The sequence below is a fragment of the Sus scrofa genome, chromosome 15 (genome assembly GCF_000003025.6).
Source record: "Sus scrofa isolate TJ Tabasco breed Duroc chromosome 15, Sscrofa11.1, whole genome shotgun sequence".
Classification (NCBI taxonomy): Eukaryota; Metazoa; Chordata; class Mammalia; order Artiodactyla; family Suidae; genus Sus; species Sus scrofa.
Genome location: NC_010457.5, coordinates 7,486,323 through 7,514,046, shown reverse-complemented (window position 1 = coordinate 7,514,046; position 27,724 = coordinate 7,486,323). Strand labels below are relative to the sequence as shown.

At 42.5% G+C, this 27,724-nt stretch overlaps 2 protein-coding genes and 1 long non-coding RNA gene across 8 annotated transcripts in view; 1 reads left to right on the top strand and 2 right to left on the bottom strand.

Annotated features, from left to right (window-relative positions):
- ZEB2 (zinc finger E-box binding homeobox 2) overlaps window positions 1-15,168 on the bottom strand; it is a 132,469-nt gene extending 117,301 nt beyond the window's left edge. Inside the window, exons 1-2 of one of the 4 annotated variants that reach the window (XM_021076506.1) lie at window positions 14,704-15,168; window positions 12,043-12,184 (exon numbers count right to left, since the gene is read on the bottom strand). In XM_021076506.1, the coding sequence (XP_020932165.1) occupies window positions 12,043-12,115 (73 nt within the window). In that variant the 5' untranslated portion in view covers window positions 12,116-12,184; window positions 14,704-15,168. Of the gene's footprint in view, window positions 1-12,042; window positions 12,185-12,376; window positions 12,402-12,451; window positions 12,572-13,063; window positions 13,334-14,703 lie in introns of those variants that run through there. The other 3 variants (XM_021076507.1, XM_021076505.1, XM_021076504.1) reach the window with 3 other exon arrangements.
- On the top strand, window positions 8-17,449 carry LOC110257199. Of its 3 annotated transcripts, XM_021076510.1 has the most exons (3): window positions 12,580-13,346; window positions 14,724-14,874; window positions 14,979-17,449. In XM_021076510.1, exons 1-3 carry the CDS (start codon window positions 13,236-13,238, stop codon window positions 15,032-15,034), a joined length of 318 nt encoding a protein of 105 aa, XP_020932169.1. In that variant the 5' UTR covers window positions 12,580-13,235; the 3' UTR covers window positions 15,035-17,449. The 3 variants fall into 3 exon arrangements, 2 of the variants coding, with proteins under 2 accessions (XP_020932169.1, XP_020932168.1); XR_002339482.1 differs by lacking the exons at window positions 12,580-13,346; window positions 14,979-17,449 and adding an exon at window positions 8-140 and having other exon boundaries at window positions 14,724-14,817; XM_021076509.1 differs by lacking the exon at window positions 12,580-13,346 and adding an exon at window positions 14,114-14,243 and having other exon boundaries at window positions 14,724-17,449.
- On the bottom strand, window positions 17,121-27,724 carry LOC110257200. Its single transcript, XR_002339483.1, has 2 exons — window positions 19,137-27,724; window positions 17,121-18,600 (listed from the first exon to the last, which is right to left on the bottom strand). It is a non-coding gene; the product is annotated as an uncharacterized LOC110257200 (long non-coding RNA).

The following is a 27,724-nucleotide window of genomic DNA, read 5'->3' as shown; positions in this document are numbered from 1 at the left end:
GACTAGATAAAGCCTGCCAGAAAAAGATACTTTGCCTGCTTTTTCGGAGGACTGATTCATAAGATTTGGGGAGTACCAATAATTATTCACCCCTGACACCTTGAAAAGCCCTGGGGATCCGCTCTAAATGTCAATTTCAGGTAAAGGGGCAAAGTGGGGGTGGGGGTGCCTGGAAGGTGGGAGGTGGGAGGTGGGTGCGGGTGTGGGGGGCGTGCTGGAGGAGGTTACTGAGACTGGCTGAAGCCAGCCTGTCTCTGCATTTATCACTTTGTCCCAGAGGAGGTGTTTGTTCAACACAGCAGTTTGACAGCACAAAAACACTGTGGCCAGAAGCCCTATCAAAGAACCTACTGACACATATCATTTGTGGTCTTGGTTTCACAGGGCAAGGCTACCTCACACTTTATCTGTACAAGTATAAAACTCCACACATTTCTAAGTGTTCCGTAGGGTTTAATCCTCTCCCCTTTTCTTTTTTTTAAATACTGTAAACACTACTTTAAAATACTATCTTTATTCAGAAGTCCTGAATGCTGTTTTAAAAAACCATAATAATTTGCAATCAATTTAGCATAATCTGTTCTAAGGTTGGTAATATTGAAGGAAAACGAAGGAAAACAGTTTAAAAGCACAAAGCTTGTAATTTATCCTAAATAATACACTTAAAGCTAGATTAATAGGTGCAAGTAAGTTTTGTAAGTCATGTGGCCTAGGGAACACTTTTTTCTCTTACAATAAATCCTACTAAACAGGAGTCTAAATTAATTCTTCACCTCTACTATTTTTGCTGAAATGCATCTCATTTACAAGCTATAGGATTGTAGTGAAAGTTAAGAAGAATCCCAGACTTGAGATCCTAGGATGCATGTGTCCATGCATGCACACTCACATTGGTTGTGTTTAGTTTTCAAATTCCCAACAGCAGAGCAAAGGTGGTGGAAAATCTTTAGAGGACAACCATTTTGCTTAGAGATTTTCCCCTTTTAATGGGTTTATTTATTATGAAAACACAGTTTACTGAGTTCTTTATGTATAAACCTCACCTCTTAAAACTGAGAAATCTCATGATGTGAAACACTTCCATTGATGTACTTTGTGTCTAAAATAGAAACTTAGGTACTTCCAAGAATAGGCAAATTGCAAAGTTTCTTTGATTACAATTACTCAGGAATATAAAACAATCTAAATTAAATTTAGGTTTTAAAAAACAGTGAAAGCTAACTACTGCATTTTATAGATCACTTAGGCACTAAAATCCTTGAAATTTACTCATTTATTTAAGAGGGGAAAAAAACCTCAGGTCTTAAATAGCATGATATCTTAATCTATGGATCTATCATTGATTATTTTGGGGAGGGAGTGTCTATCACCTTGTCAGGTGTACCTTTCTTTCTCAGAGCTGATTATAAAGAGAAATACTAAACAGTATAGAAAGAACAAAAATCACTGTATTGTCATGTTAGCAACATTAAAGAGGAATCCATTATATGTTTTGATGTTAGATTTGCCTTTTTTGTCACAGGAAATCATTAAGCCAATTACCTGTTAGCAAAGGAATGCAGTCATCTACCTCTATCACCTGAGATTATTTTAAAATGTTTCTATTTTATCCTCAAGATTTTAAAATGCACCTTCACATATTATTCTTGGGATAAATAAAACGTGCTGAACTGACCGGTTATATGTTTATTGTTTGCTTGAAAGAATGTCTTCATTTAAGCGGGACTTAAAAAAATTTAACTTCAAAATATTTTAAGTTCAGAATTAGGTCTCCTCCAATTTAGAGTGTGTGTGGTTTAAGCTGAAATAACACACAGCAACCAAGAAATATGAAGAACAACTAAAAATGGATAACATATAATAGAACATGACATTTAGTCTCATGGATTATAATAAAATTATCTGGAGTTTTAATTTTATAGTAATGTTTTAAAAAATAAAGGCAACTTAACTAGGTATGCCAATCTTTATGTACTGTCTTTTACTAACTACTTCAGATCGCATCCCCTCAATTCAGCTCAGTAACAGAACTAAATTTGTACTAAAAAAAAAAAAAAAATCAGGAATCATTATGATGACTGCATTCTCCCATTGAAAAAATGAAAGCAAAGTTCAATCAGATCTTTCTCACATGTTCGCTCCCTTTCCACCCCTTACGTGTCCCTGCTGCTTGTTCTTCCAAAGTCTGGTTTCCAGAAGCCCATGATAATTTCTAACCAAGACTGCAGCCTCCACTGTAATGTACATGATTTTATTCGCTCTCATACTTTCTTGGGTTACAAACACCCAATATTTGATGAGACATTGATCATCTTCCTTTTCTTTCCTCTTTTCAGCCTAACTTTCCTGTCAGGAGCCTGAAAAAATATGCGCAGTTACTGTTGCTGAGGGGAGACAAAGTTTAACTTCTGGGTTGGCAATCGGAGAATAATTCATGAGCAGATTTCTAGCAAATGATATGATTTGCTAAATTTTGGTCTTTGATTTATATTTATGTACTCCTGCTACTGCTAAGGTTTTGCCAACCTCAATTAGATCATGAATGAGATCATTTTAATTCAGCCCCCAAACTGTGACCTGACCATGGTCTGAAAGTGTTCAAAAAGTAATTTTAAGCCTCCCTTTGATTTGAAAAGGAATACTGCATGCTTGGTCGTTCATACAAATAACATAAAACTTAATTATTGAATGATTTGGCAGAGGACCTTCCTGCCAAACAACAGTCAATGCCAGCTACTGTGATGCTGGCGATGCCCGGCCCCCAAGCACACAGCCCCCTGTATACAGCATTTGTTCATTGTGTCTCAGGGCAAGATGCTTTCAGACGGGATTCATGGATCTGGGAGGCTGGGTGCAACGCGAAGGGGGTACCATATTTATAACTCCAGTTAAAAAATGCTGTATCACCTAGAAGGGAAGTAGATCTGCGCTGTCAAATCACCAGGAGGCTGTGACAAAGGGAGCTTGCAGCCTGACACACGGTGTAACAACATAGCAAACACCTTTAATTCTGTCATGTCTCATACCCTTTACTTTCTCACACATTTGTGGCTGCTCGAACGTTGACACCTACACTCTTTTTCGAAACTAAATAAGGCAATCTTATTTAAGCCCAAATGCAACACCTGAAAAGTTATTCTTGTGCCCAGCAAAAAATAACCATTAACTCCTTCCTCTTAGAAATGCCTCTCTGCTTGCTCTGAAAAGTCTCAAGTTGGTAAGAGGCTGCCTGAGGCCCTGACTCTCGAGGTTCACATGACCTCCCAAGCTCCTAAAGATAGGCAACACTTCCCTCTTGAAAAGATGCGAGGCCTGTGATAATGTCACTGTCCGAGCTGGCCTCTTACAGCTTTTCCAGCTGAAACCCCTTTCTTCATTACAAACTTCTGGTGTCTTTTATAGTGAAGAGAGAGGCCCCAGCTGCTTCATTCCCTCTAACTATCGTAGTCTAATATTTTAAAAGCTGGAAATGAAAATAGCTTTTCTAAAGATATTTCCTGGAATTTTTAATGTGCTGCCTTGATTCCTTTCTTTCTTTCTCTCTTTTTTTTTTCCTTGCCAATTATAAACCACCATTTGGAGGGCTTATAAGCAATGTAAGTCCACCTCATCTAATTAAACCACATTGTTTTAAAAGCTTGAACAGTTTTCATGTCTACAAGACTTGTCTGAATAATAAATTGCTAGAGCCAGAATTCTGAGTGTCTTTGGAGAACCAGGATTTTATCTGCTGAGTGCAAAGAGCCAGGCACTCAAAGAGTTAAAAGTGTTCCTGCATTGCTGGGTAGGTTAATATCACAGCTGCCTGGTAAAGCATTATCCCCGTACCTCACTTAACAAAAGCCTCCTTTTGCAAACAGACTCCCACTTTTCCCCCAAGTGTCCAAAGGTGTTTACTGAAGTAAATCTGCCTAAATCCTTCATTGCTTGGGTCATGGGGGTGGATAGGAGGGGTGGAAGGTGTACGGATAATCTCTTTTTGTAAATTCTGTAAATCTTCTGGGAAAAAAAGGGGTGGGGGGAATCAGGAATCTGTGTCACATGCTCGTGTACAACTTCTAATATCTTTGCTGGTTTTGCTCTTATAAGTGAAACCTGTAGCAATGACTATCGCAAAAGCCCCCCCCCCCCGCAACCCGGTTCCAATTATTCGCTCTGCTGTTTAAAACGACTGCACTTCCAAAGTTGCGTGTACGCGCCTGCGCCCGCGCACCCACATTATATGCTTAATCTAATTGTTGAAGAAAAACTGTTGGTATCTTAAAAGTGGTTTCAGAAAGAAAAAAAAAAAAAAAAAAGACAAGACAGTTTAGGAGCAAGATAATGTAGCTGAAAAGTTGTCACGAGAGGTTTCTGCTCTTGCTGTGGTCTCATTCCAATACCATTAACTGCATGTTACTTTTGCATGTTGAAAATGGAGGCAAATAACACAGTAAAACCTGACAGGTCCGCCTGCAAGGGTTTAAACAGTTCCCAGTAAGAAGGAGCCCTTTAGGCATAAACTTTCTCAAGAGAACGTGAATACCACCAACCCCTCCCTACAAATCTTGAAGCATCCAGTTTGAGATACAAAAAGGCTGTCATCTCACAAATGTTAAACATACTAAAAAAATCTGAAAAAAAAGTATGAAGAAGGTGTGAAAAACGTGGCACTTTACAGCCCTCAAAGCTTTTTAAAATAGAACAACTTTTCCCCCTAAAATTCTTTTCAGAGAATTTTTTTTTTTCCTTTTTGGCTCATTTGAGAGTTTCTTTTTTGGCTTTTTTCCCCTTTCATTTGAAAATATGAATTATCATAAAAAGTCAGGGGGGAAAAATTGGGAAAGTCTTTTCCAGTTTTCCTGAAGATCTATCAGTGCGTTCAGGCTGGGTGTAAGCACTTCTCCCTTTTCCTCTGGGCCAGACACCCATCCCTGAAACCAGACCAGGCCCTCTGGAGATGTGTCCTTCTCCCCTTCTGAGCCCTTCCCGCCCAGCCCCCAGCCCAGCCCCTTCCCTCCAGGGCCCGCACCTCCCTGGTCTGAGGGGAAACAACAAGAGCCAAATACTAGGCAGCACTCCAGAGGGGAAGGTCCGCACACCTGACCCACATCTCACAGGCTTCTGGGGGAGAATTTGATCCTGCCCTGACACTTTTTACCTCAAGTGTTGAGCGGGTGGCCATGAATAGTACAGACATGCCATCTTGTAACACTATATGCCTGTCAGGAGGGACAGGGCCTGGTTGAGCGTCAACTATATAAGGCTGGTAACTAGGGAAAGCCCAACAAACAGCCACAAACACCTAAGTTATTTTACTCAGCTACTACCCTCTGCCTCTCTCTCTCCTTCTCTCTCTCCCTCTTTCTTTTCATCTTGGCTTTCTGTGGCAGAATGCAAATGGAGCCTGCCGGCGGTGAAAGGGCTGAATTGTGATTAAGAAGAAGAAGAGCTCCTTTCTTTGTTCTCCCCTCAGGGGATGTTTACTGGGAGAGACACAGCGGATCAGATATGAAAGGCATTCAGGTCAGCATTGATGTGAGCGAAAGTGAAATCATACCTAAGGCATTCAAAAGACCGCCGTGTCAGAGGTTCAGCTAACGGTGCAGCTACTGTGTGTGTCTTCCCGGAGAGGCAAAAATCTTTTCACAGACTGGCGATTTTTTTTTCTCCCTAATTTCCTTCAAAATTACAAAAGTCCTCCCCCCACTCCCGTTTACCTCCCACCAGATGCCACAAGAGTTAGGAGTATTTTCTCTCCTGATGGACCACACGCGCCATCAGACCAACTTCTAATAACTGTATTACCCAAATGAACCAGCCAGGCACCATTTGAACTGTGAAATACCTCTTTCTCTCTCTCTCTCTTTTAAAGCAGGTGTATTCATGTTTGCTACATATATGCATAATATGTAGGGGAGAACTGCGTGGAGAGAAAAGCCAACACACACACGCGTGGATGGTTTTTCCTCTCACCTCCCTCAGAGGAAACACGATATATACGCGCTCGTGCACACGCGCGCGCACGCGCACACACACACACACACACACACACACACACACACACCCCCCACAGTATGAGAACAGTACAGAACACCTTAAAACGAAATTCTTTATTTACTTTGTAACTAGGAGTTACACTTTTCCTGAGAGGTCTCACTCTGACATGACTGTCACCCAAGATAAAAGTATTTGGCATGTGGCTATTAAGGCAAAGACTTCCGCAGAGTCTACTGATTATTAGTGCTTGCCTTTTCAAAAAGGCTTGATGAAGAAATACTTGGATCTTACTTTTTAAAAGTTTACACTCCCCACAGCCCAAATAGTCATTCAATAGATTTTTCCAAGTGGTAAGCTGATGTTGTTGGCATAAACAGAGCTATGTAAATATATACAAAATTCACAAATCACAGCAAACATACAAATAACGAGGAGGTGCCTAGATGTTTCAAGGCTTAAAAATGAAAAGGAAAAATCACATTTCATCTTCTGATTGCTAAAGAAAAAAAAAAAAGAAATAGCGAGGAGGGGAAGAGGGCTATATTTATTGGTTTTAAATCATCCTTCCCTCTGCTTTGAATTATTTTTTCAACCTTCACATCTTGGCTAAAAAGCATATTTGGGCTTATGTTAACATCTGCTTTTGTGGTGACATTTAATTCTGTATATTTTCAACTAGTGTTTCTGCATCACAGATTTTCCCCCTTTATCTCTCTGCTCTAAAAAGACAACCAAAGAGCAATCAAAAAGGTGTCTGACTTGGCCATTCAGACAATTGCCCCCTTGTGGGAATGCGGGAATGAATGGTACAGTGGACACCCCAGCACCATTGACGTTATAAACATGTAAATGAAACACATTAGGGCAGACAATCAATTGTCTGTGAGCATTGCAAACCTGCACTCCCTCTCTCTGTGACAGGCACAAAATAGTGTCTACCTTGGGAAGCCACGGTGCTGGAGAGGAAAAGGACAAAGAGTTCTCTTTCACACAGAAGAAAATGCACCTTAAAAGCCTTGGAAGAATGCAGATAACAAAAACTGTTGTAAGGAAAAGAATCTCCCACATCTTGGAATAAATGCGGCATTGCTTAGAGAGCTGGAAATACCCTCCTTTCCTACCTTCAGGGTAGACACACATTTTTTTCCCAGGAAAGACTCTTAATATGGCATTAGTGCCTTTGATAACCTCTTGGAATTTTCTTTGAGTAAATTAAGCAAGCAAGAAAGGAAGCATCTGAAACATATGACATAGCAATTTAGTGGGGAACGTTAATCTTGGCTTTTTTCGTATTTGGAAATAAATGCTTAAAGACGTGAATTTATCTTTATGTGGTGATAGAGAAATAATGTAAAGTTTAAGATCCTTGGCCCACCCCTACGCCTGGTGGAGAGTCATGCTATGGATGCCAGCAGGCTGGTGACTCTGCTACGAAGGAAGGCATGTTTCTACCCCAGTTGACTTAGTTTTTCCAAACCGAAATAAAACAAATAGATCAGTCTAGATACACAGCCCCTAGCTTTGTGTGTGTGCAGCATGACAAAACTTGCAGAAGCTCTTCACAGACAGAAAAGGATGGAGATGGATATCTTTGGGGTGCCCTCAGAACTGGTACCTGACAAACAAACTGCCTCTGAGTGTTCTGAGAGTCAACAAAACAGTCTCATCAACTTTACAAGAAAGCTACTTGCAAAAGGGTTCCACACTCATAAGCAAAGATCACCAAGTCTGAACTGACTACAATGCGAAGGAAACTTCCCTGCCTCAGAGTGCACTGAGGGGCTCTGACTCACAGCTGCCCCATCCCAACTTCACCTCTCTGAGAGCAGAGCCAAGAACCACATCCTCAAGAAGGGGCTTGCTTGCACTTCTTTCCTTTTTCATTTAAGCATCTCTGAAACCGGAACAACTTCTCTGTCCTCCACTGCCTCCAAGCATCACCACCAGCATTTCCACTCCCTCTCAGGAAGTGGTTAAGGGAGTGAGGGCTTATCTTAAACAGGGATAATCATTTCTGCTCATCTGATTGTTTCTCCTCTAGGATCCAAAGCCCTGAAAATACCCAACTTTATCCCTTTTCTTTCCTACTGAAAAATCAGAGACCAAAGGTGTTTGTAAAAATCTCTCCCACTCCACCATACAATGCCTAACCCTTTAGCTGAAACTTTGAAATCAAATTTAACTTTTCTCTCTTTTTGCCATGTCCCTCTTCCCACCACTCCTAACTCAGTTTTCATTGAAAAGACAACTTCATTCTCTTTTCTGAAAGAAGCAGTTTCTATGGTTTGATTTTGGTGAAAAATGTGCATGTGTCTGTGTGATTTTTTTCAGAGGCTGATGTTGGAAGACTGTGGGCTGGGGAGGCAGGCCAGTCTTCCCAGGCTCCGCAGGAGGCAGGAGGGTGGCCGAGCATCCCTGGGAGCCTAGCGCCCGAATCAGGGACTAAAGCAACAAACTTTGCAAGTTACAACGGGGCTTTGCCAGGGGCAGGCAGCAGCTGGGCATCTCCTGCTCCCAAGTGCTCATTTCTGCCTGGAAGGCTATGTGGAGATAGTAGGGTATAACCAGGGGAATGAAAAGGGGGGCTGGGTTTTCCCCCTCCTCTCCAGCTTCAGTGAAAGTACTACAAAGTGAGTCAGGCGACTGAAGATCATCTGACTGAACTTTCTTGAAACCGACACACATTCTTGTCTTCGGGCAACTTGCTTTTTGCCTCCTTCTCCCTCACCCCTCTCTCCTTTCCTCCTGCACATCGTATTTTCTGAGAAGAGATTTTGTCCTTTCCATGTGGGGAAAAGGGGACTGTTTGCTACGGGTTTACTTGGCCCTGGCACTGTCTTTGCCAGGCATCTTGCTAGCCTGAGAGTCTTTAGATTCTTGTTTCTCTCTTTGTACATTTGTTTTCCTCGAGCTGCCTCCTTCTCCTTTGCTTTTTAATAATCGTATACAGCATCGTCTTCTAACCCATGTTCTTGGCCAGCATTCCAAATGCACACATACTGCTTTATACATTTTATCTTCTTGTCACCTTAGTCTGTCTGTCTGTCTATCTATCTATCTGTACATACATACACACACTGTTGACTTCATTAAAATTATATACAGTGCCATTCTAGTTTCCTGGATGACCATCTTCCCCCTCCTTCCCCTCCTCCCCCCCCCCCTCCATGCAGCTTCTACTTCTATGATTAGTATTGCATTATTCCTTTCCAGGAATTTCTGTATGATTTTGATAAGCATCATCATATTTAGTGTTATCGGCAAAGACACAAGCTCAAAAGTGACATCTTTTCCATGAATCCAGGAAAGAAGAAAAATCCACTCAGTTCAGATAAATCCTAGCAATTCCCAAAGGGAAAGGCATTGGATACGTGCTTGATGAGAAAGAAAATGAAGAAGGGTGAAAAAAACCCTCTTCTACCTGCTTCTCAAAACCAGGACATTGCTCAGTCAGATTAAACCCAAAGCGAAACACTGACAAGTAACCAATTCACAGCATGTCCTCCCACAAATTATTGGGAAATAATTATTGCTGTTAAGTTGTAGGGTCTAGGCTAAATGCCTTTAAAATGTACCCTTCAACTTTCCACTTTGGAGTGTTGAGCCTTCTCCTAAGTTAGTGGCTGAGTGAAGGGGAAACAGTGTTCAGTTCTAAGAACCAAGCAGTGTCCATGGCTGAGCACCTCCCTGGCACTCTGCTCCACCTGTGAAGCCCCCAGCAGGCCTCTCTTTTTCTGCCAGCTCCCACTCACAGGGCTCCCAGGAAACCTGGAGCTCTCTGCTTCCCCAGCCTGGGCTCTGGCCTGACCTCACTACCGGGGACAGGGTAGTCAACAGTGGCAAAATCCTGAAGGGGGCTGGAGGAGGCAGACAAGAAGAAACAAACATTCTAAATGGTCTCTGGTGCAAAAGGACACTTCTGAGAACCTTGCTTTAAATCTTATTCTCTTTTCTCTCCCTCTCTCTCTCTCTCAAAAAAAAAAAAAAAAAAAAAAAACTGTTTAACATAAAAAAAAAAAAGCCTCCTTGACACAAAGCTTTTGTTATCCAGTTGATCAGCAATGTGCTTTAGATACTTGTGAGAGGGGGGAAAAAGCCCCACAACAGACATTGATTTTAGAAAATCAATAACCAACATTTAATAAAAGGAACAGAGGAAACACAACAGAGGAGAGCGGGACATTAGGTGTAATTTTAGTGTCTACTAAATTACCCAGAGATGGGGAAGGGGAGGTCTCCAGTGTAAGGACCACCTTAAATAATGCCAGACACTAGGGTGAAGAAAAAATTAAATTAAGAGAGAGGATGAGAGAGAGAGAGAGAGGGAGAGAGAGACTTAAAAAGAAGCAGCCTGAACTGGATCCTGGAGAAGCAGCTCGGAATATATTATTGTACTTGTTTTTTTGTAATACTAAGCCAAGCAAATAGATCAAAGGCAGCACAAAGGGAAAAGGCAGGATAACATAACGAACAGTTTCTGACTAAAATTCCTCTATCACTCCCCCATATGGCTCGACACCTCCACCACAACAAGCAAAAGACACACACACACACACACACACACACACACACACACACATGCGCGCGCGCGCGCACGCGAAACCTAGAGAGAGACAGAGACAGAGAGACAGAGAGAAGCATCATTTGTCTCTAATCAAAATTCCCTCGTCTTTGTGTTTTTCTCCCTCCAGCACCTCTCACCGCGCCCCCAGCCACCCCCTCCCCTTGCCGCGCAGCTCAGGGGCAGGCCCGGGGTGCGCACAATGGTCTTCTCTAGAGAAAAGTTGCTCCAAGTGGGCCCCGGCGGTCCCGCGAGGCGCGGGCTGGGCTTGCGGGAGGCCCGAGGCCAGGCCGGCGCCGCGTCCCCGGGTCCGGCTTGGGAGCGTCAACGCGGCCCCGCGCCGGGTGATCAGGCTGAGAGCGAGGGGAGCGAGAAGTTTCCTTTCCCAGTCTGAGCTGGCGCTAGTTCGCTTGTTTGTTTTGGGGGGTTGGTTTTTCTTTTTAAACTCAGTATCCTCCGTCAGCTCCCCCACCCCCCCGGCACCCTGTCTGGTCCCCAGCTCTCTCCCCTCCCCCAGGCGCCTTCTGCGCTCTTGCCAATCACTTTTCTCTTTTATTCCCACGATTTTGTTTGGGGTAATACCTAGGAGGTCTTTCTCTCTCTCTCCCTTCCTCTCGCTTCCTCTCTCACTCGCTCCCTTCTCTGACCCTTCCCGAGATGTTTCTGCTAAACTGTCAACCCTCTGATCTCCCACCTCTGCTCTACGTGTCCCCCTCGCGCCCCCATCTCCTTCCTCCTTGACTCAGCTTGGATAACGGGCTCCTCCTGACCATGTTGAAACTGCCCGGAAAAGTCTCCCTGAGCTCTCCGATTCCGCCAGCCCCCGGCGTGGGACCAGAGCCTGTTGGAGAGGAACCACCCGCCCCCGAGCCCGCACCGATCTCGCCGGACCCCGCGCGGGGCCGACGGAGTCCCTCCCACACCAGGGTCCGGGCGCGCCCGGCCGGGCCCCGTTGCCTGCGGACCGTTACTTGGCGTATGCAGAGGCGGCCGGGCGACTCCGGCAAGAAACTTTAAGCCTTGCGAAGGCACAGCCCCAGGCCTCCTCTCCTGCCCTCGCAGTCCCTCTGCCACCCCCGCCCCCGCCCCGGGATCCAGTACGACCCGGCGCCGGGGCCCCCGCCCTGCCTTCGCCGGACGCTCCCTAAGCCCAGCCGGGGAGCCGGCGGGCCGGGCGCTAGTGGAGCGGGAGGCGGAGGCTGAGGGAGGGCGGAGGCGGGGGCGCAGGGGGCGGCGGGGGTGGGGGCGCGGGGCCCCGGCCGGACCCCAGCTCTCGGAGCCCCCGGCGCCTGACGCTCACTTTGCCGGGCACTTCCCCAACTCCCCCCTGTCCAGTCGCCGCGCGCGCCGGGCTCCAGGGCCGGCCGCGGAGGGAGGCTCGCCTGCGAGCCCTGGGCGCCGCCGCCGCCGCCGCCTCGGTTCCTTTTCCCGTTCCCCCTCCTTCTCCCCCGGTCTGGAGCCGCGGAGTGGCCCGGAAAAGTTTGGTTTGGGCCGCTTCTTACCGTTTTTCCTCCTGGGATTGGCTTGTTTGCGCCTCTTGCACCGGGGGCCATCCGCCATGATCGGCTGCTTCATTGATAAGAGCGGATCAGATGGCAGTTCGCATGGACTCGGCGCCCTGCTTCGGCAGCACGCAGGCTCGATCTAGCAACCAAACACAGCGACAATGTGGGCATCGCCCGCGCCCATTGAAACGCGCGCGGGCCGCCCAGGGGAGCCGGGCCAGGGCCCCGGCGAGCACCCATCCGCGCCCCCCAACGCCAAAGCGAAACTTCGGCGGCCCCCTCCCCGCCCCCCACCCCCAGCCTTGGCCCCGAGGCGCTTTGTGTTTGTTACTGTTTGGTGTGTTGCACCCGCGAGGGGATCAGAGAGACAAGAATTACATCTTCAAAATGAGTCATAACTCCTGACCGTATGAGGGAATGCACACGGCGGTACAGTAAGGCTGCTTGACTCAGGGCTAGGCGGACCCTTTCCTCCGAAAAGTCCTCAGCCTGGCTCGGAACTTGGGGTGAGGCGAGGCTTTCTTTAGCCCTCATCTTGTCTCATCCCCCCCCACCCCATTCCCCAGAGGAAGCAAACAAACAAACAAACAAACAACGCGAAACAACCCCCGGATGAAGCACACTTGGGCAAATTGATAATAGTAATTATAGGAAGCCCACTCGTCCCGCGCCCCCTCCCCTCCCCTTTCGGAGTTTATCGAGGCACTGTCTCTTCCTCCCCCCTCACCTCCGCCCCCAAATTAAAATTTCCCGTTTCACGCCGCAATAAAAAATATAATTATAAGCTTCTTTGGACACTGTCCCTTCCCCCCAACCTTCGCCACTTTGACAATATTTACTTAAGTATTTCCCCCCACCTCACTCACACACATGCTCCCCCACACTGGTTCCCTTAAATAGTTCCAGTAGAAAATTGTTTTTTCCCCTCAAGAAAGGAAAGAGAAAGTCCAACCGCGACGGCAATACTTTTAAGCTCTACTAAACGATCGTATCCTTTCTGGCTTCGAAACTTTTGTACCTAAAAATCGAGAGAGGCGCTGCATTTTTTTCAGCTGAAACTGTCAAAACTTGGAGAAGGGGAACCTCAGAGGCAGGCTGGAGAGGAGGAGAATCCCGAAACTCGGTGGAGGTTGGGAAGATGCTGTGCCTCGAGGATTAGTTTAAACAGGGGGCTATAAAAGATGTAACAGATGCAAACTGTAACACAAGGGCCATTAACCCTTTCTCTGCCGAGCACACTCAGTCCCCACGTCCCGCACCTATTGTCTCCTGTGCTAAAGGCTTTGCGGAAAACCTGGAAAGTGAGTATCAGTTTCCACACATTTGCTGACAGGGGTGGAGGTTGGGGGGGCGGTGGGCAGAAAGAAGGGGAAGTGGATGATTTAGAAAGCACCTTGAATTTAACCTAGGCATAGTGGGAGACTTTTAACACATTTTCTCATTTCTTGGCTCTCCTATGGATTTGAAATTGTTGGGAAAAATTCCTGAAATAAAGAAATGGTCACACAAGTATCTGGGATGAAACAGCTGGCCTGTCTGTATTCATGCTGAGACTTACACACGATTGCATATAAATATATGTTTAATAAAGTAAGCTGCTAGTTTTATGAGCATTTGTGTGTGAGGGAGAGACAGGGCATTTGTGCTGTAAACTTTATCTTTGCCTGTTATTTCTAACTCTGGAGTTAGTAATCTTGCCTTCATCATTATAGGGGGAGCATGTAAAATATATAAGTAAGTGGGAGATAAACACATTCATGTTAGCGGGGCTCACCACTGTTCCTGGGAACTCCTGCTATCTCTCTTGACTTTTCAGTGCCAAAGTATGGCATGGAATATTTGTATGTATGTGTCTCCTGTGAAATCCATGTCTATATTACTTTGCCATTTGAAATACAATTTCAAAAGTTATCCCTAATTTAAAACTCTAATATCCTGACAGTTTTCTTCCCAACTGTAGTGACCCCCCCCCCCACTACTTTGGTAAACGACTCAAGTTCCATGAGGACTTTCACTTCTTTATTTATCATCACAGAAGTGAGGTGTTACTTCACATACACACACACACAAAGAATGAAATAAAGAAATGAAACTCGCTAAGCAGACAAAAACAAGCAACTTTCTGCTTAGAAAACAGCCTTCTTCGGTAGAAAAGGTTGGACTGCCATATCTAAGAGAAAGACTTGCTCCCGAATTTGGTAGGTTTGTATCCATCAAGTTTTGTAATTATTAACAGGTATTTGCCAAGTTTTAATTGCTGAATACAATGAATTGGAATTAGACATGACAATAGAGCAGAACCTCTCCCCCTGAAGAGTTTTTATTCCAACCACATAGTTCTCAATAAAACTTTTCCTAGGCTGGGTAGCAAAAGGCACCTTTGGTTACCTGAATGGACAGGTACAGGGCAAATTATTTGGAGGAGGAAAAAAGAGAAAAGGAAGGAGAGAGAGAGGGAGTGAGAGAGAAATCCAAGAAGTCACTCTTGGGAAAAGCTTGCCGTAAAGGAGCTAAACCCACCTGAAATTCCTACCCACAGACACTCCTTCGCACTTCAGACTCCCATCCTCACTTAAAAGGAGAAAATCATGAAAGGAGGGTGGGGGATGACCATGCCAAAAAGGAATAAAAAGAGAGAAAAGGGGGAAAAAAACCTACCTGCGAAGTCTTGTTTGTAGTTTTGGCCAGAAATGGTGAGAAGAAAAAGCATGAAGAAGCCGCGAAGTGTGGGGAAGAAAAAGGTGGAAGCGAAGAAACAGCTCCCGGAGCAAACTGTACAAAACCTCGCCAAGAGTGTCGGGAGGCAGGACCGTTATTCCTGCGGAGCAGGTTAGAACTGATCTCTTTCGGCCACTCCAGGAAACACAAACCTGGGGACGGACTGACGTGTTACGCCTCTTCTAATGACATTTTTTTCTTTTTCTTTTCTGTAGGAGAGAGAGAGACCCTGAAACACGCGCCACCTATCTTTGTGGGGAGGGATAATTGAAGCGCCCTGAGCGTGAGCATCATGTGAAAACGTGATCGCCAAGTTTCTCTCTGGGAAAGGATCTGGGATAGATTATACCTTGAAGTCTCCGCAAACGCTTTAGTGGAAGAAATGAAATTCCACCTCCCTCCCTTCCTCTCTCCCTCCCTCTCGCCTCCCTCCCTCCCTTCTCCACGCCCCCCCCCCCCCCGTAAAGCCTTTGGCATCATTATCCTCATCTCCTCATCACTAAATCCTACAGAGTACAGGGCGGAAAACGGTGCACACCATTCACAGAACTGGAGAACTCTTAAGGGGCGAAAGTTAAAGGGAAAGATCCCGGTTCTTCAATCCAGATCGCTTCTTCTTATACAGATATCTCTAATGACCAGATTTGAGATGCACATTAAGTTGTGTGGATTTCTCAGCACAGCTTCTGGAACTAAATTTTTTGCCCTTTCTCTTATTTTTTTGTCTTTTTAGATGCCAGAGCCAGAAAAAAAAAATGTTGCATGTGAACTGCATTTTAGGGTGTGTGTTGGGGGTGTGTGTGTGTGATGAATTTCTGGATTGGATCCCAATACTAAAAAGTGGTTTGGCATTTTTAAAAAGGGTCTCTAAGTGAATTAACATAGCGGGCTGAGTTGCCTCGATCTCTGAGTCTCTCTACATCTCACGGAGACCTCACTACAAAGTGAGGGAGTGTGTGTGTGTGTGTGTGTGTGTGTGTGTGTGTGTAGGGAGGCAGGAGGAATAGGAGAAAGGCCATAGAGGAACTTAGCAGGGAAGGATGAGCATGATATTAAACGGCATGGGGTCTAAGTTTTGGAGTATACATTTTTTGATATTGCAATTAAAGTAAAATTAAAAAGAAAAGACTCCACCTTTGCTCTGAAGGGATTGGTTATGTAAATATGGAAGGGATTTCCTGGAGAATACAGCTTTCTACTGTATGGTTAATTAAATAATCACTCAAAAGCTTCCAACGTGACGCTTCTGTCGTAATCCAATCAGGTTACATAGGTCCTAAACAAGAAAGATATTTTCCACATCTGGAAGTCAGCAATTTAGCAAGTACTGCACATTATTAACCAATTCAGAGCCCACTTCCCAGGGGAATTTTTTTTGAAGTTTAAGTGTTCTTAACCAATGCTCTGCTGTTTTGTTAATCAAAAAGCTGGTTTACACTGCACATAATTGGAACTAATATAGAAGTAAATAAAGACAGCCAAATTTGAGGATGCTGAGCACAGGCATTTATAGGAAAAGGAAGAAATCTCTTAGCCTCCAGTGGTTCAGGCTCAGTTTCTTAAAGAACTGTGAGGTTTTTTTGTTGTTGTTGTTGTTGTTGTTGTTTTAAGAGTGAAAGTGCTTGAGAACCTCAGAGCACAAATAAACTTTCAGTCCCACTGCCTTTGGGCTTTCTTGCAAAGGTAAAGGTGGAGGTGTCAAGAGGACTGAAGAGCAGCCTCATGCCAAAATTTTCTGCTTTAATATTGTTAATATGTTACAGCCCCCTGTTTTCAGTCTGATGAAATCTGAAACAAATAACACCCTGATCCAACACTAGACTTTTACTTATATTAAGATAAACTGCTTTGAACTGTGCTTTGAAATGTGTGCCTAAAGCAAGACTTTGAATGCAAGACTCACTGGCAATTGCACTCAGAGGAGGGAAAAGCCACCACAAGAGTTGCCACATCCACACTCCCAGAGGTGCATGTCTTTGTATTTTGTATGTTTATTTTTTTTAAGGGGGGGAGCAGTAGCCACCCAGCATGACCACAGCTAGTTCTGACTTTAGCCTACAAGAAAGTACATTTTCACTATTGGTTACAGACTCACTTCTTTCCCACCTTGAGTATTTATTACACTGAGAATCTTCTCACCCATCCCATTACAGATAAATTACCTGTAGAGGAGCATTCAAGATCATCAGTGTAAAATTAATAATAAAAAAAGAAAACTAAAGACTTCCAACAGAGGTCAGGCACATTCTCCACCTTATGTTGTGCATTTCTTTTAATATTTCTATCTCTATAAATATATGACTTATCAACTTCCTCTTCTGAGATTTATTTCTATTATTAATGTCCTTTTTTCTTTCTCTTCCCACTTTTTTATTTAAAAAAAAGTCAATTCCAGCTTTCTCTAGAAGTTTGCTTTTCAGCCTTTCCTCTTCCATTTCTAGGAAAAAGCTGTCCCTTGCATGGAGTGATTCCAGACAATACTCTACCTCAGGAACCCAGGTAGCCACTGGAGCTTCCAGCCCAGACACACACTCACTGACAAAAACCTCAGGTCAAAGGATCCTATTGAAAGGCTAACAAATTACTTGTCTTTATTATGTATATTAATGTGAGGTTACTTAGGATCTGACTTAAAAAAAAAAAAAAGAGACAGACAAGTATTTCCATTAAAAACACCTAATCATCTGATTACTCTGGGCTCAGTAATTGTTCAAGTGGCAGGAGGCAGCCTCAACAAGGCATTGGGAGTCCCGATGTGCAAGTATTTGATTTAGGGTAAAAAAGCAATCTTTCAAGTTTCCATTAATGTGGATATTTAGATGGTGGCATGTGAGCTGTCCCTGTGAGGGTGAGAGCGCCGGTGGGTTGCCCTCCGCCCCTGCCTGGCACGCCCCTGGCACACACCCTTCCCGATTGACCGAGAGTTCCCATCAAAGCAGAGACGGTGGGATCTGGCGAAGCCGAAATATAAATTTGTTCCGAACACTCTTTTAGTCCGAAGGCCAGGTCAGGGACAATGGGGATCGTGGGACCAGCGGGATGCAGGAGCGCAGGACGCAGGGAAAAGTCGAGAGAGGACTAGGAGCTGCTAGCTTTCGGATCCTCACACAGCAAAGCAAGTCCTTCAAATGAATCGCTCCTTCCCGGTCTTCCTTCCCCATTAATAGTCCATTTCGAGATTAGCGCAGACCAAGGGGATTAAAACAACAGATATATGCAAATGTGAAATAATATTGCAATCGACATAGAAGGGAGAAAAATAATTCTATAGGGTCTCTTTGAGTGAAACAAACTGCCTCCCTCAGGAGTTCCTCCACCCAAGCAGTGTGAGGATGCACTTTTGTTTTCCAATTCCCTCCAGCCAGGACCTGGTGCCTGTCCCCCCATTCACCTCTCAGTCTGTCAATTTCCTTAACTTTCACAGCCGCTCCCCCTTTCTCCCCTGCCCCCAGCTCGGTTTGCCCGCCCAGATGCCCGAAGAGATACAGTGTTTCTGCCCTTGAACACACAAGCTATAGAAGGAATTCGAATTTGGCCACAGCTAATGATTTCTTTAAAAAAGCAATTTCTGTTTATTTTGTACCATGTGGAAAAAATTTTAAAAAAGAACCTATTCTCTTTTTGAAACGGAATTGATCTTTCATCTAGAGGAATTATTTCGACCCTGTGTTGTTATGCAGGAGGTGGGCAACTTCTCTTAGAGTTGCAAGCAAAGGGTGATAAGAGGGACCCCTGGATTGGGGGTGTGTGGAGGGGGTGCGGGGAGGCAGGGGTCCAAGCCAAGCCAAACGGTTTTCTCACGTGCAAACTCACAATCCAATCCTTTCGGAGTTGAGCCTAGGATAGGAGGGGAAAGAAAGTCTATTAAAAAAAAAAAAAAAAAAAAAACCAGGAGCATCTTTCTGAGAAGCCCTTTCAAACAAAATCAAAACAGGACCAGAGAATCTCAGACCGACTCTAACATCCCTGCTGCGAGGCCCGCGGGCTGTGGAATCTCGCACGTCACCTGGCCTCAGCAAGGCGGCCAGCTGAGGGGTTCATTTTATTTAATTTTATTTTTTGAAGTTAAGGCTGAATCTCGGCTTCAGTGGTTTTTGCCAACGTCTCTTCTGACAGGAACCAGCAAACTTCAGGACTCAAATGAGCGTCTTAATTTATTGATGCAAAACAGGTCTGCTTTTCGCCCCCAATTCTCCGCGCGCTCTGTCCCCCAAGCCCCCAGCTTCGGTCCCTCCATTTGATCTCAGGGTAAGGCCCAGCCGCGCAGGCGGAGGAGCACGTGGGGGGGGGGTGTCCGCCGCAGCCTGCCCTCCCCCAAACCTGTACCCGCCCGGGAACCCCGCGACCCCCGCCCCGTGGCCGGGTCAGCTGACCTGGCTCGCTCGCCGGCTACCCGCCCGCCGCCTTGTTTCCGGTCCCCGGGGTCCGCGAGCCGCGCACCGAGCCGGAGCGGCCGCAGCCGGGAGGTGATGCTGGGGGCTGATTACCATGAGAAAGGCTGTGCCTGGAAAAGCCTCCTCCACGCGACTGTCAATCTCAATAAGGGGTGGGGGTAGGGGGACGGAAAGGGGCCCTGTAGGAGTCACCAGAAAACTTGGAGTAAGTTGGATGCGACGCAGGCCCGAAGAGGTGGCTTTCGCCTTAACTTGGAAGGCTATGGCGTTGAGGGCGCGGACGCCAGCACCCTCTCCAGGGAATTGAAAACCCCAAATCCTCCCTTCCTCTCTCTCGCGCTCCTTTCATCCCTGCCCTTTATCCTTATTTTCCTGAAATTCTTTCTCAATTTCATTTCCTACATTCTCCTTTCTATCTCCCTTTTGCAATCCCTTGTTTTGTTTCTTAACATCTCTTCTCTCTCGCTGATTCTTTTCTGCCTCCTTTATGTGTCCAGATTTATCATTTCGTTTTGAAAACACAGTGTTTCATATGTAATTAATCTACCAGCAGGAGGTCAGGGACACCCTGACCAAAATAACTCCCTGGGTCATCAGAGAACAAGTTCCCCAGGTGTCATTGAAAAGTAAAATAATAATAATAGTAGTAATTAAATAAATATAAATCTATATCTCAGTAATTATAATGGCTCCTTTTTCTGAGTTTTATTGGTTCAAATTGACTTCTTTTTTTCTTTTAGAAATAATCTTCCTGGAAAAAAAAGTGAATAATACTTGGTACAGGAAAATACTTTAGAATTAAAGTAACGTGAAAAAAATTTCTCATTTATGGTGATACTTGAGCAGTACTTAACAGACTTTAGAAATTACAATAGGTAATTTAAAGAAACTTAAACTGTGCTTTTTCTTTTAATGACAGTTTAGAAAGTGTAAAAAATTCCCAGAGCACCCCTGACCCTCAAGAAGACTGATCAATTCAGAGAGAAATATCATATCCTGTATTTTGTACCTGCTAAGCAAATGCACAACTTGAATTGTTGGGTTGTTTTCTTGGCCAGGTTGCCCTGTTACCTAGCAGGTGAGTGAATATGGGCCTGCACGCGTCATGAATGTGGCTATGGCTTTTGTTTTCTTTTCTTTTTTCTTTCTTTCTTTTTTTTGTCTTCCATTCATTTTGAGCATATTTGTTGTTCTCCTGTTAAGATTCAGAGTTTGCACTTGTTTGCAATTTGTTTATTTTGTCGGATTTTTAAAACTTGTTAGAAGTCAATTGAACATGTATATTAAGTCCTTTTTAGGCCAAGAAAAATAAAGATGCATTAGAAAGATGCCTTTTATGCTTCATAATTATTAATTGACATTTTATGATGAATAATTAATCATTTGAATAATTTTGGTATCTCTGATCTGAACATATATTTGCATATCTAATGCTTGATTTTAACTATTTTTTTTTAATTCATTCTCTTAGGACGAAGAAACAAAGTAACATTTTAATGTAAAATTTCTTGGAGACTTGTAAAAGTTTATTTATTGAGTTGTACTATTCTTCCTATATATCCATAAAACTTCTTAACAATTTGTAAATCATTTATGTAGCAATCATATACAAACACGTGACAGAACTACAATTAATTAGGAAAAACAATACCCCATGTAAGATCAAGTCACTTTCCTCCCTGAATGCAGAGATGTGCATTAATTATGCACCATGTTTATTTACTGGAATTCGGTCATTGAACTTTTTGCTTATGTCTATTTAGAAAAGTCAAAAAGTGAAAATTGAAGCAATTGACAAATAATTCATACATTAATTTAAGATAATTTAAAATTTTTATTTATTAATATATGGGCTGATTTACAGTTATTTAAAAATGATCAGAGAAACATATCCCTGATATTTTTATATCCCTGTGTGGGTTGAAGTCCAAAGAATCTATTTTGAATACTAGCCTTGCAGATTACTACCCGTGTGATTATTAGCGATTTAAATTTGTTTCCATATCTACATTGTATCCATTCCTTTGCATTTTATTGAGAATTAAAGTAGCACCTGAAACTTCACTATAGTGTAGCTTTACTGTCATAATGAAAGGTTGAAAAAATAACATGGAACATGCAGATCAATTGAAGACAGTATAAATTAATTTCGACTAGTTAAAACATTCTTTTAGCATCATCATAATTTTTCTATTCAGAAGTGAGTACTGTTATCAAAGTGAAGAAATAAAAGGAAAGCATCATAGGATTTTTGGCTGGTTTATGGTTCTTTAGACCGCTTCAAAGGATGCATAGCCACAGACATTAGAATAAATACAGTATTTCTTTATTCTATTAGTTTAAGCAGTTAACTTGTATTCAGTATGGTCATAATTTGGTTATAAATATAAGTTGTCTTTAGTCTAAATGTATGAACTTGAAGTTTCTTGTGTTTTTTTAGTAACACATTTGTCATTGAGTGTAAGGGTTAAATGTGCAGAAGCTCAGAAACAGTCTTGAGTAAGACTTGTGAGGAAAAAAAAGGGCAAACTTACAAATTTGGAGACCAGGAATTTGGCTGTCAGAGCACTTTTTGTTGTAAGGCCATTCACAATGAACTGAGCATTCCCTTTTGGAATCGTAATTATTCTAGGGTTTGCTCTAATTCTAAGTACCTATAGTGGGGGAGAAAATCACTTTACTAAATGGAAAATGAAATCCCCTGGTCTCTTAAATACCTACAAGGCCAGATTTTCTTTTTGATGCAAAAGCTGACGAATCAAGGGAAATGCTAAAGGGGAAAAAAGTATTGCGATATTTAACGCCGATACTGATGTCTTCTTGTTTTTGTTTTCCTTAAGACTCCTCAAAACACTTCAAGGGTCCCCTAATTGTTTCCTTTCTCAAAGGATCCATTACAAGCTTCTTTCAGGTCAAAACTACCAAAAGGACTATTTGGACACCAGCCTAGGGGCTCAGAGTGAGCCCCTAGTTTCTCTTTTTCCTTTGTAAAGGGAAATGGGACCAGAAACTGCACCTACAGATTGTTTAGTGACCTGGAAATAACTACTGCTGTTTTGCAGTCTTCTTTAAAAGTCTTTATTCTATTAAAACATCAAATTATAAATGTTGTGTATTAGTTCTAATTTTGCAGCATCCTAAGAATGATTTTTATTTTTATTTTTGCGGTTATTATCAGGTACTTACATATAAAATCTTACTCTCAAAAATTTTCCTCTTCATGATAATCACAACTATGAAATGCTAATAGCTAAGAATATAAACTCCTGCTTTTCTAGGCCCAGCAGTTGTAGATGTGACCTAGAGAGAACCAAGGACTTTGCCTAGAATTCAAGTGTCTAGTTCTTCTCTGGCCTTTGAATCTTCCAGATCCACCCTCACGGCCAACACCATGTACATGTCACACCCAGCATCTTCTCACCCTTCACAGATGTCCTTCCGAACCACTTGTACTCACCCACTCTGCACACTGCATTGTGACCCACTTCCATTCCTCCTGGATGACTCGGTTAGTACTCATTTTTCAATGTGTAGCTTATTTTGCCTTTTGGACCTAACACTTAGGCTCATTTTTCCAGTGACAGTATTGGCTCAGGTAGAATGGTTTCTCTGGCTTTGGGCCTCTGGCTTCCCAGATAAAGTGTCTTTCCTTGTTCAGTCATCTCACCAGGCCCTTTGACTTGAGGAAGCGCTATGGGCAGGTTCTGCTAGCTTGCCCGAGCCCCAGTGCTGGGCCCAAGAGAGGACAAGTGAGTGATGAAGAAGAGATCAGGAATATCTGGAAATTGATTGTATTTCTTATAAAATTTCTTTTATTGCTTATTGACTGGGAACTGGTCATCAATGTGTTTGACACCAGATATATTCTCTTTAATTACAGCATATTTTAGTGGCAAGGATATAGGCTTTGAAATTAAATGAATGATTTGACTCCTTCCTTTGTGAGTGCTAATTGAGTATCAAGTACAGGATATGAAGCCCCTGTGAATCTCATTTTTAAAATGAGCAAAAGGAGACATAAATTTAAGCTGGTTGTGAAAAAATATGCCAATATTTGTAAAATGTCTGGTACAGGATAGGCATAGCAATAAATAGGAATTCCTTCTCTGCATTATCATGAAAAATATATGAAGTTAAATTATAGAAAACCAGAGTGAATGAGGCATGTATTTTAGGTGATACTTATTTCATTATTTTTAGTTATTTTATTGTTATTTCTTTAACTATGTGAATTACTTTATTTATTTACTTACAATCTTTTGGCCACACTCACAGCAGGCAGAAGTTCCAGGGCCAGGGATCAAACCTACACTACAACTGTAACCAGAGACACACCAATGACAACTAATTTTATTAGGAATTGTTTAACTAGTTCTTGCATTATATAGGAATTAATGCTTACTGATAAAAAGGTTTTGGAAAGTAATATGAAATTTCTCAATATGTAGCAGAAAAGTTTGGATGCTCGTGATTACAAGCATTGTGATTCTAACCTCTGAGATGAATAAATGTATTTTACAATTTGATTATGTATTTCACACTTCCGTTTAAAATTTCAGGGAAAAAATATTTTTCCACATAATTCTCCCTATACCACATAAGAGGAAGCACTCTTACAGCCCATTGAGTGCAGCCAATAAGTGTCAAAGATACTCATCCAAGGTAAAAAGAAGAGGCTCTTAATACTGTTCAAAGCTCTATACCTTCTCTCAACCAAACCTTCAGAAATTTGAAAGAACTGGGGAGGGAGTAGAGAGGATGAAAGAGCACTAAGAGAATTTGCCTGCAGTGTCTTCTTCCCACCTCCCTGTTGAGTGCTGAAACATCTGCTTAAAAAAAAGGTAAGAATACGTATATAATATAGACATTGCTTCACTCTGCTGACTGCAAGTTTGGGAGTAGGGTTGTGTCAGCAGGCGCTGGCATGATCTACTGTGTATGTGACTTTTCTACCCTATGCCCTAGAAAGGAGGGTGTCAGGGGAGAACTGGGCTGTGGACACAGGGAGCATATTGTTCCAATGGTTCTGCTACAGTGCAAACCAAGCTTCTCTTTTCTCTCTGGAACTAACTTTGCTACACATGCAAAAAAAAAAAAAAAAAAAAAATCCGTTTGCTATTAGGTTTTTCCTTGGCCATTGTAGAACTGTAAGTATGGTTCCTGTGGCAAAGGGGTAATTTTTCTGGGTTGAGGGAAGCTGGCTTACCTGTTGTTCTTGGCACATGGCTAGCACCCTTCTAGACAAGAGGGGCAGAGCAACACTCAAAGTTCACAGAAAATATGTGGCTTTTAAAACAAGAACAAAAAATTGAAACTCTGTTTTTCTAAAGCTCAGTTTATCTACTAAGTATTTGGAATTTCAGTTTAGAGATCATCATGATCTTAAACTGTATCATCACCTACCATCATTTAGCGTTTATATGGGATGTTGAAAAATTATTTACAATAATTTGCTATAGTTATTCTGTAGAGATGACCTGTACTGAAGTTTTGCTTCTATTTGAGGATTCTTGTGTAGTTCACTAGGTGAAATATGCTTGTGATTTTTGTGTCATTTGAAATCACACTGGACTTTGAATTAGGGCAAAGTCATGCTTTTCGTGATATGAAGGCAAAGTACCATCCTTTGGAGATATTTTTTAACCATTGCTTAATTTAGGATCTCTAAAGAGTAATTTGTTTGAGAAAGGAAGGTGACCTATCACTAAAGAATCTTTCCCAATCCCCTGGAAGAGTGCCTATTACATAGGAAATATTTGTTGTTGTTTGTGGAATCTGTCATTAAGAAGCTTTAAAGGAATGTAAACTGATCTCCTATTTCATACTTACATAGGCTTGAGATAAGAATGAGGATAGATGAGGGTGTGGCAGGGACCATGAACACTCAGACCCACACAATCTCCTTTATATCAAGTTTTGTACCAAATAACACTATTTAACACAAACTTTTATTCCCTTTCTTCATTGTCAGTTTTATATGTTCTGAAAAAAAAATGAAGAGGCAAATGCAGAATTGTGTGTATACATTTGTCTTTCTCTTTAAATGGCTCTGATGAGACTTTTCATGGTTTATTTTTGAGTAAATGTATTAAAATTTAATAAGAGGTTTTCTCTGAGGAAGGAAATAAATCATAAAGAAAAAAATGAAGTGGATTAGTAAAAGTATGGTTTACTTAAGAAGGCAATCGTGCAGTTGTAATTTTTTTTCCTCTTTTTTTTTTTCTTTTTTGGCCTTCCATGGCATATGGAGTTCCTGGGCCAGGAGTCAGATCCAAGCCACAGTTCGGCCTCAACGCCAGACTCTTTAACCCACTATGTTGGGCTGGGGATTGAACCTGTGTGCTGGTACTTCATAGATGCTGCTGATCCTGTTGCAACACAGTGGGAACTCTTATAGTTGTAATTTAAGATAAAGGATCCCTTCACCCTCTAAGATCACACAATAGGTAAATAAAGAAAAGAGAGAAGATGAGTTTGTTTCTCCTTCAGGCTCCATCAGTCAATGGGCTAAATGTTTTTCCTGCCAGCAGATTTTTTTTCTTTTACGAAGACCAATAACCAGTTGCCCAAAGATACTGAGGCAAAAAAATATTAAGTGCTGTTTACAATGCTTTCTCCTTTCCCCTTTCTCTTCAAGTCCTGTTTCTCACTCAGGACCCTCACCTCTTCTCATCTTTCTTTTGATGCTTTCTATTCAGAGGAAAAATGATCTTTTAAAGATAGCCTTGTCCATAACATTTAGCAGGCTTAGCTTTTAAATAATAGGATATGACCCTAGAATTTGAGATTTCGACTCTGCTGAAGAAAACTACCTGGAAGAAACAGAATGTTGACCTGAAATACATTATGAAGAAGAACAGTTTAATACTTTTACTGTCTCCCCACTGCCTAGCATAGAGCTTGGTGCATGAGAGGCGCTGAATAATGTCTGTTGGATGAATGAATGCATGCATGTATGAATGCCATATAAAAAAGCCAGACTTTAAAATAACAGATGTCGTTTGTTCTACACGGCAGATAAGAGGTAAAAGGTATTAATGCAAGTGCAAAAATCATGTGGTCACAAACAGGATTTTGATACTATTTTTGAATTCTGAGTACAATATTTTACTTCCAAAATGAAAAACCTGAATCATTTACCAAGCAATAGAGATGTAACAGTCCCTCAGTCACTCACTTGCAAAGGAAATTTTCAATACAAATAAAGTCATACATATTTATACTAGGGTAATTCAAAATAACTTCCTCACATAAGCACTGCTACGTTCAAATAAAATCTTGCCAACACTTCTGAGTACATTGCTTTAAGAGAAAAAAAAAAGAAAAAAAAAAACCTCCCTGTAGCGTCCGAACTATTTAAAAATCTTGCCAGCTTCTTCAACATACATCAGTTATCTCTCTTCAAATCACTGACAAGAATTTAAAAACTGCTTCATCAGAACAACTGTTACCCTTTCTCATACTCTAGTTAGAACCTGATCTTCTAAAAAGGACCATATTTACAGCTTCTTTTGAAATTTTGAAACCATTTGGCTGATATGTTTTTGCTACATTTTCTTTTCCTGATTTAATTACTGGGACATTTGCATGAAAACAGGAGAATAGGGACATAAGATTTGTGTCCTATGAGTTTATCTGTTTCTGATGCTTATTCCCCACCTGAGATCAGTATCTCTAGTATGAGAATCAGGAGGCCAGGAGCTAGATTGGAAATGATGAAAAAGCTGTTGGAGGTGAACTAAAGTTCAGAAATAGGGACTCAGGAGGTAAGGGATTGGTGGGTAATATAATGGATTTTTTTCTAGGTTATTTGTTTACCAGCAGCCATCCTGTCATTGAAAAGGTTAGATAATTGAGGGACTACACAGAGCTGGTGGGTTGATGCTTCTCTAAGAAAGTGGCCATGTAGTTACTGCTCCATTGTAGTGGTTGGCAAGCATCAAGGAAAACAGTGAAGGAGCCCAGACTTGGTCATGTATGAACTCTAGACCTGGCCACTGAAAGTTGTGAAGGAGATAAAGTAAAATGTCTCATTAACTTTGACCACTTTGCAAATGCTTAAAGTATGTCACAAGGAGAATCAGAGAAGACCATCAGCATGAATTCTGAGCATCCTCACCTGGAGTTCCACGTATGTAGGGTACACATCCAGTCTCCCAAACCCAAACCCAAACCCTGGCTCCTCTCTTTCTCTTAACGTCCCTGTTGAATCATTCAGTGAGTGCTAATGATCTTACATCCACGAGTTCCTCAAATGTGCTCAAATTCCTCAAACTCTTCACACTTAAATCCTGTTTCAGCTACTGGGCATCTCCTTCCTGAAAGACCACGCCCATCTCCTAATTGCCTTTCCTGTTTGCAGTCTTTCCTCCCTCATGTCTATATCTTTGTCATATCAGGGGTTCCCCATCACATACCTGCTGTGCAACTCAAGCCCAGGTAACCCCTAAGGATGGGTGTTCTAATATTTACAAATATTGTTTTGAAATAATAATACTTCAACTTTGTTTCCTTCCCACAGTGTTGGGTTAAAGTGATTCCAAGAAGCTGAGCCATCGTAATCCTGC